General features: G+C 43.9%; 1 protein-coding gene across 1 annotated transcript in view; it reads right to left on the bottom strand.

Moving 5' to 3' along the window:
- Positions 1-2571, bottom strand: part of SLC25A21 (solute carrier family 25 member 21) — a gene marked incomplete at its 5' end in the record, with an annotated part of 249563 nt that extends 246992 nt beyond the window's left edge. The window contains one exon of the mRNA XM_084263715.1: positions 2505-2571. Coding sequence (XP_084119841.1) covers positions 2505-2571 — 67 coding nt within the window. The remainder of the gene's footprint in view (positions 1-2504) is intronic.
- Positions 2572-14084: the final 11513 nt, after the last annotated feature.

Here is a 14084-nt window from a genome sequence, read left to right as displayed (position 1 = left end):
TAAGATGATGAAAACTTTTTTTTAAAACTAAGTATTAGTTCACCACAACTTTTTCCAGGTTCCTTCTAAATATCTGGCTGAGGTACAGGTAGCAAAGATGCACTAGGATATATATGACATTTACATGAGGACATGAAATATGAAAAAACATCTTGAAGAGCCTATGTCCTTCTGCAGAGAGAGTCAAAAGCAATATAGGTTGTCTCAAGTGATACTGGAAAACTAAGTTTAGGCAACCAAATACCTCACTAGGCTGAAATACTAAGTACACTCCCAAAACCTCATGCCCTCCATCCTTTCCTTCCTGCTTCCACCTTTTCCACGTTGTATCCACCCTTGCCTGACAGATTGAACCTTTAGACTGAAGACCTCCAAGCTACTGCTGTCCTCTTCTGTCTTCTCTATAAATCACAGAGAAAAACACCATTGAGTTTTAAGCATCTGTCAAACTTTAAGTTTGATCCATTTCCCTCTAACATTTTAGAACTCCCACTTTGAGCCATATACTTACTAATCCTTCTGTAAAATTTTAGTGTTGTTCAGACCTAGACAATAGTCCTTACTGGCTTATTTCAAAACCAACGAGCAGAAATTATTGTACAGATTTAAGTCTAGTGATAGAGCTAAGGAACCTATTTCCCTGACTGACAGGAGACTAAGCAAAAGGATGCAAACATCTTTTAACAGTATTCCTCTGGACTAAATTCAACAGGCTTCCCATATTATATCTTTAAAAAGTGTAAGGGGCAGGTCAGTTTTCCCCTTGAACTAGGAATTCTCTCACCTCTCAACTTAAGCCCATCAGGTCAGCAGTTTTCATGCTGTCTTTTCCCTATAGCACTTTAGACACACTCATTTTCCAGTTCTAGTCCATCTGTAAAATTCTGCCTTTATCTAAATGACATTTTTTCCCCCAGTGCATTAGGCAAACTGTTTGTTCTCCTATGAAAAAAGGGAAACTGTGAAGAAAACAGGCTACTGAGATCAATCTGAATCACTAAGGCACAGGCTCACTGTTACTGACAGATAAATCTGTCATCTCACAAAACATCTGGTAGCAAAACTCTTTCAGTATCCTTTAGAGTATTAAGGGCCTCCAACAGGCTAGTACAGATTAAACCTTTCCTTTTTCTCCTAATGGAAGAAGGGGGTGGTACCAAGCAGAGTCCAAAAAAGCTTTGGTACCTCGAAGGCTGCAGAACAGCTACATAAATACAGTAATCCAATACACTGGAAGGACCAGGACAGCAGACATCTCTGCCTCAGCTGTGGCATCTCTCAGTGCCAAAACAGAAGGCTGGAAACAAAGGACATGCAGAGTCCTGAGCACGAAAAGGAAGCGCTCAAATGTGTGTTGGCAGGAATGCATAGAAGTGGATTTAGGGGCAGCAGGGGAATTAGAGAGAACGGAGCACCAGCTCACACACAGTGTCACAGCCACACAGCTCTCACCCACAGAAGAATTTTGGTTGCATTATATAAGACACAGAAGTATTACCATCTACTACCTCTTTCAATGAAAACATAACCTGGCAAACAGTATTTTGACCCCAAAAGAGACATTGAAAGAGCACTTAAAAATGCACTAAACGGTTGAAACGCTAACAGGATTTACATGTATACACCGAAAAAACAGGCTATTGTGTCAATACTCCCTGCACTGCAGGCTGACAACTGTTTCTTACTGACTCTGCTTTAGGGACAACAAACTGGAAATTAACTAGCAAGGCTTGCAGCGATAAGCAGGTGTATTCTGTTTTGGCATTTGTGCTTTGCAGTACAAATAGTGTGATGAATGACTTCGACATCCCTAGAAGCATTAAACCCCACAGGAACACATCCCCACCCTAGTCCCGCATCGATGTCCGTATGAGACAGTGCCAGTGTCACCGGGAACGCGTTTGATACGGGGGAATCACGTTTTCTGTCCTGTAACAACACGCCACGAGCAGAGAGAACGCGGATTGCAGTGAGCACGTTTTAAGTGACCGGGTCCACCTCAAGCAAGGAAAGAGCCGCTGCCACCCACCAGAGAAGCTCCCGAGGGGACACCGACGGCTATTACGGTTGAAGGGGGCCCGCCTGACACCCTTATCTCCCGAGGGGCCGCAGCGTGTGTTTAACGGAGATACACCGCGGGCCCGGGGAAGTGTCCTCTCACTGCCCCCGGGGCCGAGCACTGGTAGAGACGTTACCGGGGCTGACGGACTGAGCAGCTCCCGCCCCCGGAACCCCTGAGCAGCTCCCGTCCCCGGATCCCCTGAGCAGCTCCCGTCCCCGGAACCCCCAGCCCGTGGGTCGCCTCAGGGACCCGCCCGCGCAGCCCAGCGGAGGAGGAGCCGCCACCGATCCGGGCCGTTCCCTGCGCCTGGCAAGCACAGCGCGGGAGGCGGGGGAGGGTGAGGGGGGGGAGCGCGGCGGCGCGATCCCCTTCTCTTCAGCCTGGCGGAACGCCGGCGGGGACGGGCAGACCCTCCCGGCCCAGGCAGAACGCGCCCACTTACCCGCCGAGCCCCCGGCGACGACTTGGTGAGAGGCCTCCTGCAGAAAGCTCCCGGACTTCCGAGCCATCCTCACTCGCGGCTGCAAGAGGCGGCCCGTGCCTGGAGACCGGTTGCCGAGCTGGGGCCACTCCGCGCTGGCCGGGAGGGAAAGAGCTGGGGGAAGGCGGGAGCCGCGGTTATCTGCGGCTGGGGTGGACGACGACACGACAAGGCCGGGCGGGGCGGGGGCGTGCGGGCTGGGCCCCCGCGCTGTCAGGAGGCACTCGGCGGCACAGCGGGATTTCGTAGCCGGCGGTCAGAGGGCGGCCCCGGGGTTGCAGCTGCTGGCGGCCGCAGCGTGGAAAGGGTTCTCCGAGCTCTTCTGGCCGGGAAACCGGCAGCTTCTCTCTCTCGGGTAGAGCTGGGGCGGCCGGCGCTGGGATCGCCCTTGCTGGGGCGGGGAGGCAAGGCAAGGCTTTGGCGGCCTGTCAGGGGGCTGGCTGGGGGAAGGCCTGTCACCTCAAGCTTGTCCCCTTCGCTTCTCACACCGGGGCTCGTACCCTGCAGCACAACTTGCAGTCCTGCTGCCCAGCGCTGTTCGGACCCAGCCAACACCGGCGGATCGGCTGGTGCTCCACTGCCGGGAAGGGGTCGGCGGTGCCGTTTATCCTCCCCGTCTTTCTGAAGCACACTGTTATTTTAAAACCTTTGGCTCCAGCGCTTTTGTGACCAAAGGACACGGGTTACTTTGTGACTCGGCAAGCGGCTATTGCGTGCGTTACACGGACCCATTGGCCCTTCCTTAGTAAATGAAGAGGTGCCAGGGCATGGGCTCAACTGCTGGGACACAGTCAGTGCCATTGCTGGCAGCCCCAGTGTTGTTTCCTCCAAAGCCAAACTGTGCTTTGCCAGAAGGTACAAGGAGGGCACATCCCCAGAGGCAGCACCATCGAAGGGAAGCCAGTTCAGCCATACAGATGCAGAGCTTGCAAGGGTGTTTATTCTCGGGCATAGATCCTTTCTGTTCCCTACTACAGACATAGTCTTTTTGACTTAGAGCCAGATTCACAATGGCACGCAGGTTAATAAACTACAGCTTAAGCACTTAATCAAGAACTGAATACATAAACGTTTCTATAGATTTGGAGCCTGAAAAAGTTGGGAGCTGATGCAGTGTTACAGGTGCTTTTATTTTCTGTGCTGTGTCACTGACCCTGTTCTGCTAGTCAAACCCCTAGATTACCAACATCTTTTTCTCCACTTATTCTCTTCCCTGTAACTCTGAATAGCACTGCAGTTTCTCATACTGTTTCCTCCTTTTGTACGTAGCCCACAGCCTCTAGTACTGCTGATTTTTCTTACCCCAAGGGGGGGCTTGTCCACTCTGACCTTGACCTTTGCTTCTTTTCTACCGATCAAGGGTACATACAAGCTGAAATACATTGGTTTGGGGGAAAAAACAGGGCTACTGTTGGTCTCAAGGGGACGTTTATTGGAGTTAAGATGATGGATTTAAGGGAATGGCTCTTGAATAAGGTGCTAGACTGTTTGGTTAAACAGTCACATGGATAATTTGAGATTAACTTTTTTCTTCTTCTTTATTGCTAATAGCCCTACAGTGTTAACACAGACAAGGATATTAATTTTGAATAAGAAATCCTTCACGTTATCTTCAAAGCGATTCTGAATACCATGTGTGATCATGACATCTTGAAATAGAACTAGGAGGTTAGATTTGCTGGCACTTCTTCAAAAGAGAAGGAAAAGAAAGGTAGTTTCTACATTCTTATTTTTTAACTTGTCGTCTGAAAAACAAAGAGACTGCTGTTGCCTTACAAGGGCATCAGCTCATGCTAAACTCAAAGCATAGCAAATTTGTAACAAGGTGCATTCATTCATTCCTGTAACAGTTATCAAAGGCAAATTTCTTTCTCTATTCCTTAAGAGACATACTGTTAGGCCTGTTTCTTATGTCTGAGCAGCATGTTTATGTGCTGTTTTCCATGTCTGAGATGGGTATTTAACTGCAGTCTGCTGTCTATATACATTTTAGTTTAGTAAGAGACAGCTTCCAGATGTTAATTTAAAGACTTTGAGGTAGTGAGTTTAAGGTAAAATCCTAGGCACACTGAATCCCAGGCACACCAGAGGCATTGTGCTAAAATCAGGATTTCATGACTGGCTCTAGAAACATGCATAGTACCAGAGCAAAGAAGTGAATATGTGCTGGTTTCCTTGGCCTGGGAAGGTATCATTAAAGTACAAGATAAATTTGCATTTTTTTATAATACCATGTATTTTCCTCAAGGAAAAGGGAAGAGTCCATTGTGAAGACAGACATACTTGGCTACTGTAAAAGTAAAGATAGAAATACCTGAAATTGATAGACAGGAAAAAGAATAACATTCCAATATTTTGATGGCCAGAATTCACATAATCAAAAGAGAAAATAAAGGACAAAATATGTTTCAGTTTGGGATTACAATACCATTGATTATTACATAAGTATTACAATGCAATACTTATTACATAACAGTGGAAAGCAGTGTGGTCAGACTGTTTGTTTCAGATAGTGTGAAAGATACAGTTCTCAGATCCCAGGTCTCTGGATTCAGTGGATGTAAATATAAAGGTTACTGTTAGACTGAGGGAGGGAATCTGGAAGTAAATTAAGCAAAATATGAAAACCTATTAGAGGCAAGATTCATCTCTTTTGACTGTCCACTTCATTCACTGGGAAATAATGTTTTTCCTACCAACAAAACCCCAATTATTTTTACATGAGAAGCATTTTGAGAAAGACAGATCCTTCAGCAGCTTACAGGTGGGGTCTGTGCACAAGGTTCTGAAGAGACAGTGTTTTCATCCCCTCTCACAGGCTTTTCTGGGAATAATTTCTCAAATGCTTCCAAAAATGTTTTCCTGTTTTGAGAATGGATTGCAGGCACTGCAGTACTTGGAAGGCAAAACTTTATAGCAAGTCTCTTTGGGAAATTGTTTTCATGAAGTGATAGTGCTGTTCTGGTTCGTTAGCATGCCGAGTGTCTGCCAGTGTTTTGTGATGGTTTAGCAACAAACGTTGATAATAGAATAGAGATTCCAAGCTTGAAAGGAAGTGAGGCCTTTCACAATTTAGAACAAAGATTAGAGAGAAACGTTTTCATTGCTACTGAAAAGTATGAGAATGTAGAAAAAAAACACAGAGAAGTTAATGAAGTGTGAAAAGACTGAAACCGTAATTGCAGAAAAGAGTAATATTCAGGTATAACATTCAGTTATGTAATTTGCATGCATCAGCAAATAAACAGTAACTTGAATTCTCTGATCTATGCAAGAACAGAGTGGGGATTGCTGTGGGAATACAGAATAACTCCCTTAAACTAATAAACTTTGAATGTGCTGACCTTTAAGTAATTAAAATCTCAACTTCAATGTTTCATTAACATTTGCATTAGTTCCCTTGGTCTGGCTCTTTGAGACTGCTGCTCAATAAATATAGCAGGATCATCAAGTCTCCAGTGTTCTGTACCATGAAAAAGCAGATGCTGAAACATCACTACTATTTTTTTTCGTTCCAGAGAGGTTGGAGTCCCCGCTCAGTGTTCCCTTCGATACAAATAACAAATGTAGTACTAAGTTGTACTTGCTGCAGTAGTTCAACAGGAAAGAGAATCTGGGGTTGATCAGAGGGTGCAGAACCTGGTTGGGTGGAGTTGTTTCCTGCAGAAGGTGGCATTGCAACAAAAAGAAGGTTTAGATGGAGATTAAAAAAAAAATATTCAGAGGGGTTATGATATACATAGATATATGTTTACAGAGGAGCATTAGATCGGCTTCTTAAAACCCAAACAACTCTGCTATTGTTAAGGAACTACTAAGTATGTCGCTCGGAATTCACCCCCCAAATCCACTCACCCAACGCAGCTAAATTCTGCTTAAAGTCTCTTATATCTCCCTTCCTCTCCACACACCCCCCTCTCTACTCTGCCCGCAAAGGGCATCCTTCCCGCTGTGCGGATTTCCTAAAGCACTTTCAGGCTTAATCCCGTTTTCAGTCGGCCCCTCCCCAGACGGGTACACATGCGCCGCTACGTTCCCCTCCTTGGCAGCGCTGGCAGGTATTCCTCCCTCCGTTTAGAGCAGGGAATACCGCTCGCCTGGGCAGCGCCAACTCCCCGGAAAGGAAAAGGCCTGTCCCTGTGCGGGAACAGGCTGGCAGAGGAGACGACCGTGAACCAGCTTCTCCATCCTCCACAGTCCCTCACCCGTCCCCGAGGGTCCCGGCCGGCCGCCGTGGGGAACTTGCGCCGCTTCTCCCGCCCGCAGGGCGGCGCCACCCCCGGGGCCCGAGCCCCGCCTTCGGGCTGCGGCCTCACTGCTGCGCGCTCTCGGAGGCGGCGCGCCCCCGCCTTTCCTCCCGCCCTGAGCGCAGGGACCGCCTGTTCGTGGGCTTTGTTGTGGAGGCGGCGGTGAGGGGCCGCCCGCACGCCGGCAGCGGGGGAGGAGCGCGCAGGTAACGGGCTGGCGGGACGCTTCCTTCGGCGGTCGCGGCTCGAGGAGGCCGTGGCTGCCCCGCGGCGCTCGGGTTTCAACTTGTCCCGTTTCCTGCGGTGGAGCTCGGCGGTGGCGCCGCGTCCCGCCGAGGCAGCGTTGGTAGGGGCCGCTCTGCCCCCAGCGCCTCCCCGCGGGCGAGCGGCCCTGCCCGGCCTCCTCGCCTCTGGGGCCGGGCCGCTGCCTCCCGGCCTGCTCCGCCGCCGGGCCCTCGCACTGCCTACCAGCTGCGTGGCCGTAGCAGCTTTCCGGCTCAGTCCCTTGGCTGGGGGGCTTGAGCACAGCTCCTTCCCTCTGCCCGCTCGCTGCTAGGCGGCCCCCGGCTCTCCAGTAGGTCAGGAGAACCCGTTCTTCAGCTGGAGAGTTGGGGAAGGAAGTTTTCTGTGTGGGGATGCGGGACTTGGAGCTTCTGTCTGTCAGCTCAGCAGGAGCGGGTGAGGCAGCGCTGGGCAGGTGATGTGGAGATCAGAGGTGAAACCTGTCCCGGACACATTCAGGAGGTCGGTGCTGTATCTGTAGTGTACAGTGAGAACAGGCTGTAGAGGGAACACAAATGGCAATAAAAAAGCAAACCTACACAAAAAAAAACCCCCACCCTGTACTGAAATAAAGTTTCTAAACTGTGCTTTATTTTTTTTTTTCCTCCCTGCATATTTATGACTTTGAAAACTTTGGCAGTCCCAACGAATTGTATACCTAAGCTTCTAATGTAAGTTTCATGTTAAGTCAGTTTCTTGGTAGTGTTGTGGAAGTCTGTTTCATTTAGGAAAAAGACTCTTTCTGTATGTGTACCCAGAGGCCTGTTCTATCTGTGACAGCGCACCCTCCAATGTTTGCCCCTGGAAGGACTTCAACTGGGTCTGGAGGGATTTGAGGTGGTTAGAACTGGGTACAGTAGGAGTTTTCTCACCCTGTGTTTGGGAATTCAGAGTGCCCTGCAGTGGCGTAGTGTCTCTTTTAATATTTCAGCGAGTTTTAACTACTCTCAGGACAGCCTTAAATTGCAGTTCTTTAGTTGTGGAAGAAGTCATTTAACCCCAGAGATGTGCTTCTGGCTCAGCAGGTCTTGGAGCTGCAAATTCTGGAGAACTGGGGAAATTGTGAGATTGAGCTGCATAGACCAGTGAGGTACTGTCAGCATGACTGCTGAGAGCTCTTCTGCCCATCACCACTACAGCGATCAGCGCTGATTTCAGGTTGTTTAAAGTGATAAACTTGGCTTGCCCCTTCAGCTCTGGAGAAGTTGCTGTAGTTCTAGGTGCAGTATGAAAGCGAAGGGAGGGATGAAATACAAGATTATGTGCTGGGTTTGAAACTAGGGACAGATGCTGCTGCAAGTTTTAAGGGAAGGAGGTGAGTTGTGGAGTTGTGAAGCTATGACAGCTTTATCAGGGTGATTATAGCTCTCCTAAGGCTTGGTAAACCTGCCTGTGGAGAGGATATAAGGTAGCAGAACATCCATTTCCCCTCTTCCCTGACCATTTCTTCACTAGTATTAAATGTTTTGTCTAGTTTTCTTCTAAATATCTTGACTGACAAGGCTCAAAACAAATTAGTAGATCATGTCAGGAAGATTATATACAGACTTAGATTTAGTTAAAGATTCCTTATTGTAGGCATTGGTATGCATTCTTTCTGTAGTTATTACAGGTTTTCATACAGTGATATTGCAAGTTCCTTAGAGCCAGATTCCCCTTACAGTTTGCAATGTGGACTACTCTGCCTGATGGTAGTGGGTAGCAATGAAATTTTAAAAATGTTCCCTGTTTTTCATGTGATAACTAATTAACCATCCTCCTTGGGTTTTTTTGTTGTTTTGTTTCTGGATTCACTTCATTTCCCTTTCAATTATTAGTTTGCCCCTTGTGGAGACGGAAATGTTACTTTTGTTCTTTGCATTCTGTTATTCTGCTTCCTTGCTTGTTAGAAGTCATTCTAGATGCTGCTGTGTTAAAAATGCACTGCTGTGGTGTTACTCTCTTTTCTTCACCAGTAAGAAGGAAAACAGTTGCCAGGCTTACTATTTCTCTTGCAGAGAGGCAAATCCAGCTCATTCTGTTACTGCCAGGCATAGGAGTACCACGCTGATGTCCATGGTGCAGTTTGTGGGGGTTTTAGTTTTTGAGGGTGCCTAGGTTAGTAAAAATGTAGAGAAGTTTCCAGAACTTGCTGAAAGGTGTTAGGGAAGGAGGGGAAATAGGGATTTAGTCAGTCTGTGTGGAAAGAATCATTAAATTATTCACTAGAATTGAAAGCAAGAAGGTATACGTGGGTGAGGGTCATGCCTGTTGATCACGGTTTTGTGTAAGATCAGTCCTATGAACTGAAGAGTTATACTAATGAGTTGATTTGCTGCCTCCTCTTAAAATCTATAGGCTGTCAAATGCATGGCAGAGTAGGTGCTGCCTGTTACTGGCAGCATGCAGACAGTGAAATGCTTTTAAACTGCAAATTGCTGGTCTGACTTGATCTGCGCTTTGATGCAGATCTCCCAAATTTATGCAGAGGCTTCTTTTCACTTATGCATCTTTTATCCTATATAGGCAATAGATGTTTTGAAACTTAGTTTTTAAGCAGCCCACCCACACTTCTGGGCTGTGGTCTATTAACAGGTTTAACTACAGGGTAACAGTCAGATTACTCAAAAGTTGGATTGCTGGCTTCTGCCTTTTAAATGAAAGTGGTGTTGAAGGGGTAACAGAAACAGTACTGAATCCTTATTTGCAGAACAGATACAGCTACGGAAAGAAACAGGGTTTGTGCTCATTTGTTAAGATGAATCTCTGCTGCTTTAAGCTACCAATTTTTTTAAATGATAGGATGGGTGGCATGTTCCCCACCAGCCTCCTGACCCATGGTACAGAAACTGTAGTGGCAGGTTTCTCTTTTCCTTGGCAATCTTGATCTGTACTTTTGTCTGTTAAAGGCACGTTAAGAAGGAAACAGACAGCTTCTGCAGTGTGGCATACTTAGGTATATTAATGAATATTACGTGCTAGAACTTGAAAATATTTTACATGAAGTATTGCTGGGATTGATTTTTGGGTTTCATAGTATCAGGGAATATAATAATTTGTTTTAAATATTGATGTGTGTTAGTTACTGTTACTGTTCTTTCAAATAAATGGAATTTCTTGAGCTTTCTTGTATGAAGAGAGAAACAGACACTGCTTATCTGTCCCAAGTGCAGGTAACAGACATCATCACTTGAATGCCAGTGGGTAGCTATCATAATGTGGAATGTGTTGCTTGTGGGTTTCCTCTTTATGTTACTGGATATCAACTACATGTGAAAACAGCTGGTTGTATTTACTGTGCACCATTAACACTTGGCTGAGCCTTGTCAGATTTATTTCATGCTTTTCAGGGGAATTAAAACCCAGTGAATCAGTTAATTATTTTGAAAGTGATTTTGGTTTTGAAAGCTAGAGTTGTGTCTGGTGTGTCCTGGGGTCAACTTTGTTGACCACCAGAGTATATGTACAGCTTGTTTTGTTTTCTGGTTTTGTTTATCAGTGCTTCTCTGTCACAGACATGTAAAAGGAGTTTATTGGGGCAGGTAGGCTATTTGTACATGCACTGTGAGTTTGCAGTGGATATGTGTGTACCAGATGAGTTGCAGGGATGCTTCTGTAGGTTCTGGGCTAGGGAAGAGCATGAAAGACAAGTAGGGTCCCTGAGTGACTCTACAGGATTTTTGCCATTATTATTGCTGAAATGTACACTGGAAAATCATGTTGAAAAGGCATGTAATTTTGTTGGTGACTTAATAATGATAATTGTAACTGCAGATGATGTTTCTCTTGGTTTTGTTAGGGAATAGAATACATGAGGCTGGCTTATAGCATCTTTTCCTGATTAAAAGAAGTCAAGCCAGCATCTGTGGTATCATTTTGCTCAGTTTCACGTTGCAGAATAGCAAACCAGTGAACAGACCCAACTTCACGTTAGGGGAATGACAAAACTTCCCTTGGTCACAGCAGCATGGGATTACAGTGTGAGTTTGGAAGAAATAATTGGTAATGAGTTCATCTCCTGGAGGGCATTAATTTTTGCACCATGAAATCCATAGTAAATTGAGATAAGGAGATCTACATAACATGCTGGTAGACAAATGTTATCCTTTCTGTCCTTTTATGTAAATCTGTTGAAGACAGAATTTGATCTTTAAGTTATATGTTCATTTAAATAGTAATATTCCAGCACTAATTTAAATGTTAAGTGTGAAATAAATTAGAAAAAATATAATCTCCTTCAGTGATGTAGTATTAGGACAAAGAAGGATTAAAATGCTTGGTTATTGATTAGCTCTTTGGAGAGTGGGGGTGGTAGTTCTGTCAGGATTTGTGGAAAGAGAGCAGGGTTGTGTCTGAATCAAGACACAACTGAAAAGGCTGTATGATGCTCTGCTGTGAGACAATTTAATGCAGGATCAAAGATCGCTGTACTTGAAGTAAACAAACTGAATTTTTAATGGTGGTTTTAAAATGTACAAATCTAGTAATTTGTTACCTTGAAATTTAGCTTATAAATAAAAATGTCCTCTTGTAAAGAGAGTATTTAGTGCTGAGGAATTGCTTCATGGTTGCATGTGTGTGTGTGTATAAATTACACTTGATATTTTAGACCATAACTAGAAATTATTGTTAGTTGCCAGTTCACCAAATGAATGGCACTAAGCTTAGACTGGCTTGGGGGGAAGGAATAGGGCTTTGAGGCAATGCAGTTGATATCTATGGAAAAGTATGAAAATATTTCTACAAAGTATATATTACCATGTGTTGTTTCAGCTTTTAATGCACAAAGTTAAATATCTTTGTGTTGTGAATATTCATTCTTATTTTTAGATGTCCTTGGCTTGTTTCCTTTGGGAGTAATCAGCACTGCTTTAGCTTTCTTTCATTACACTATTTCCAAATGTATATATTTGACACCTTCTCTTTTAATTCTAATGTATCAACAGGTGAGGAGGCAGAACCAGACTCTTAGATCTGATAGGAAATAAAATACTAGTTTGTACTATGGTTTTAGTTTGAGGGGTTTTTCCTATGTATTATAGATTTAACTTAATTTTCAAAGCTTAATTGATGATGAAAATAAAAGCCTGGTTAACCAAGAAAAATGGTAACTCAAGCTTGTAGCTCAGTGTAGTTAGAGAACTGGGAATACTAACTGAGCATAATTAAAAAATTTATTCCAAGATATTCCAATGGCTACTTCAATGTCTGTTCTTTTAAAAGCATTCTTATCTTTCAGTAATGGTGTGATAGAGTTTTATATTTCTTTAAAAACAGCTGCTACTGTTTGAGAGAGGTTAGGTGGTGAAATGTGAAGAAGATACATAGGTAATGCAGTGTCCCATCTGGATATTGTCATTTATGCTTGTTTTATTTGCTGAAATTGTATTCACCCTTCATTTTAATAAAATTATTGATATTTATATGATAAAGGTATTAATATCAGTATAATAGTTTCATTCAAGTTCTGAGTTGTGTTTTTAGAAAGGCACAATTTGTTTTTATTTGTTGTTTTTTTTTTTTAGTACAGATCTTAGATTTCTTTGACATACATTTGGACTTGCTTTAAGATCCTGTTTCTCAGTGTATTGTGTTTGTGTTTCACACCCACATCACTGTGAAACATCCACCACAATTTTAAGATTTGTTGACTGTTTTGTAGCTTTTTTTGGTACAGCTACAAATGATTTTTATTTTATTCAATAACAAATTTTCTGGATGAGTTACACTGGTAGTGTCACAGACATTTGATTGCTTAGTGTAATCAGAATAGGACAATGAAATACTCAGATACCAATTTAAATCTGTTTTCATAGATGCTAATTGACTTTTTTTTTTACTTGGGTTTTTTTTCCCCCTCTGCTAGTTGTCAGGATACCATGAATTTGCTGATAGTGTAAACAGTTTAAGACAGAATAAAAATTAGTCTTGAAGCAGTTAAATACCTCGGTTCCCATGATCTATATCTGAAGAAAAGCAAACAGTATTTAATAAGTCTGTATTCTTGGATCTGTTTGTAATGGTATTTATTTTCAGTAGACCACAGGAATCTTGAAGTTAAACTTTTCTCTTTGCACCTGACTCTGTATGATGAAAAAGGATGTAGTTCCACACCTATATCCTTCTCAAGTGCAGCCTGCATTGATGTAATTGTTCCTCAGAGAGACATCAGAAACCCCATAGTTCTGCTCAGTTACAGTTTAAAATGCATTTTTATTAAAATTTGAATTTAATAAGAGAAAAGATGCTTTCAACATTTAAATTTTGTTCTTCCTTCAAATTAATTTTCTTAAAAAAGCAACATTCTGTTCTCATTCTGTGGTGTTATGCAAGTTCAGTGTAGGAGACTTTGTCCAATAGTCCCTTCAGTTATCGTTTGAGGAGGACAAACTAATTTGGGGGGAGAAAAAATTGGGCATCAGGAGGAACTGTGTGAATTCCCTGGTGTCCTTATTCACCAGTTCTCCTGGCCTTGTAAGCTATCCCTTAGCACCTGGGTTTTATTACACCTTGCTCCATTCTTACCTTCTTCCTGTGACCATCTGTTGGTTGTTGCCAGGTATTCCCAGCTAAATTATTCTCACATTTTAGGTACATACAGGTACAGAGTGAGAGATGTGGGTATCTCCGAGATTCCCTTACCCTGACCCCATTGCTCTTGCCTGATGGGCATGGAGGGTCCTGGGGAAAAGAAGATACTGCTTTTTCTCACTACCAAAATGGAACTGAAGGCAGAGTGGGGTTAATAAGGTGAGGGTTAAATGGCTCGATTTGAGAAATGCTGCATGTGACAACAGTAGCCAAAGTAACTTTTGAAGTTCTGGGTGCTATAGCTGCCTGAGCTGCAGCTGTTACAGTGCACATAGAGCCTTGATGAAAATTGATGGCATCTCCTACCAAAAGTTTTTACTTCCATACATTTGAGGAATCCTCTTCTTTGAAGGGAAAACCCAACCATCTCTAATGCCTTATATTGTGCAGATATTATGCAGTTAATTGTCAGTGTTTTTCTGACTTATCTGTATCTGCTTTT

This window comes from Gallinula chloropus (assembly GCF_964237585.1).
Source record: "Gallinula chloropus genome assembly, chromosome: 4".
NCBI lineage: Eukaryota > Metazoa > Chordata > Aves > Gruiformes > Rallidae > Gallinula > Gallinula chloropus.
Note: the sequence above shows the minus strand (reverse complement) of the source record. Positions and strands in the feature narration are given on the sequence as shown.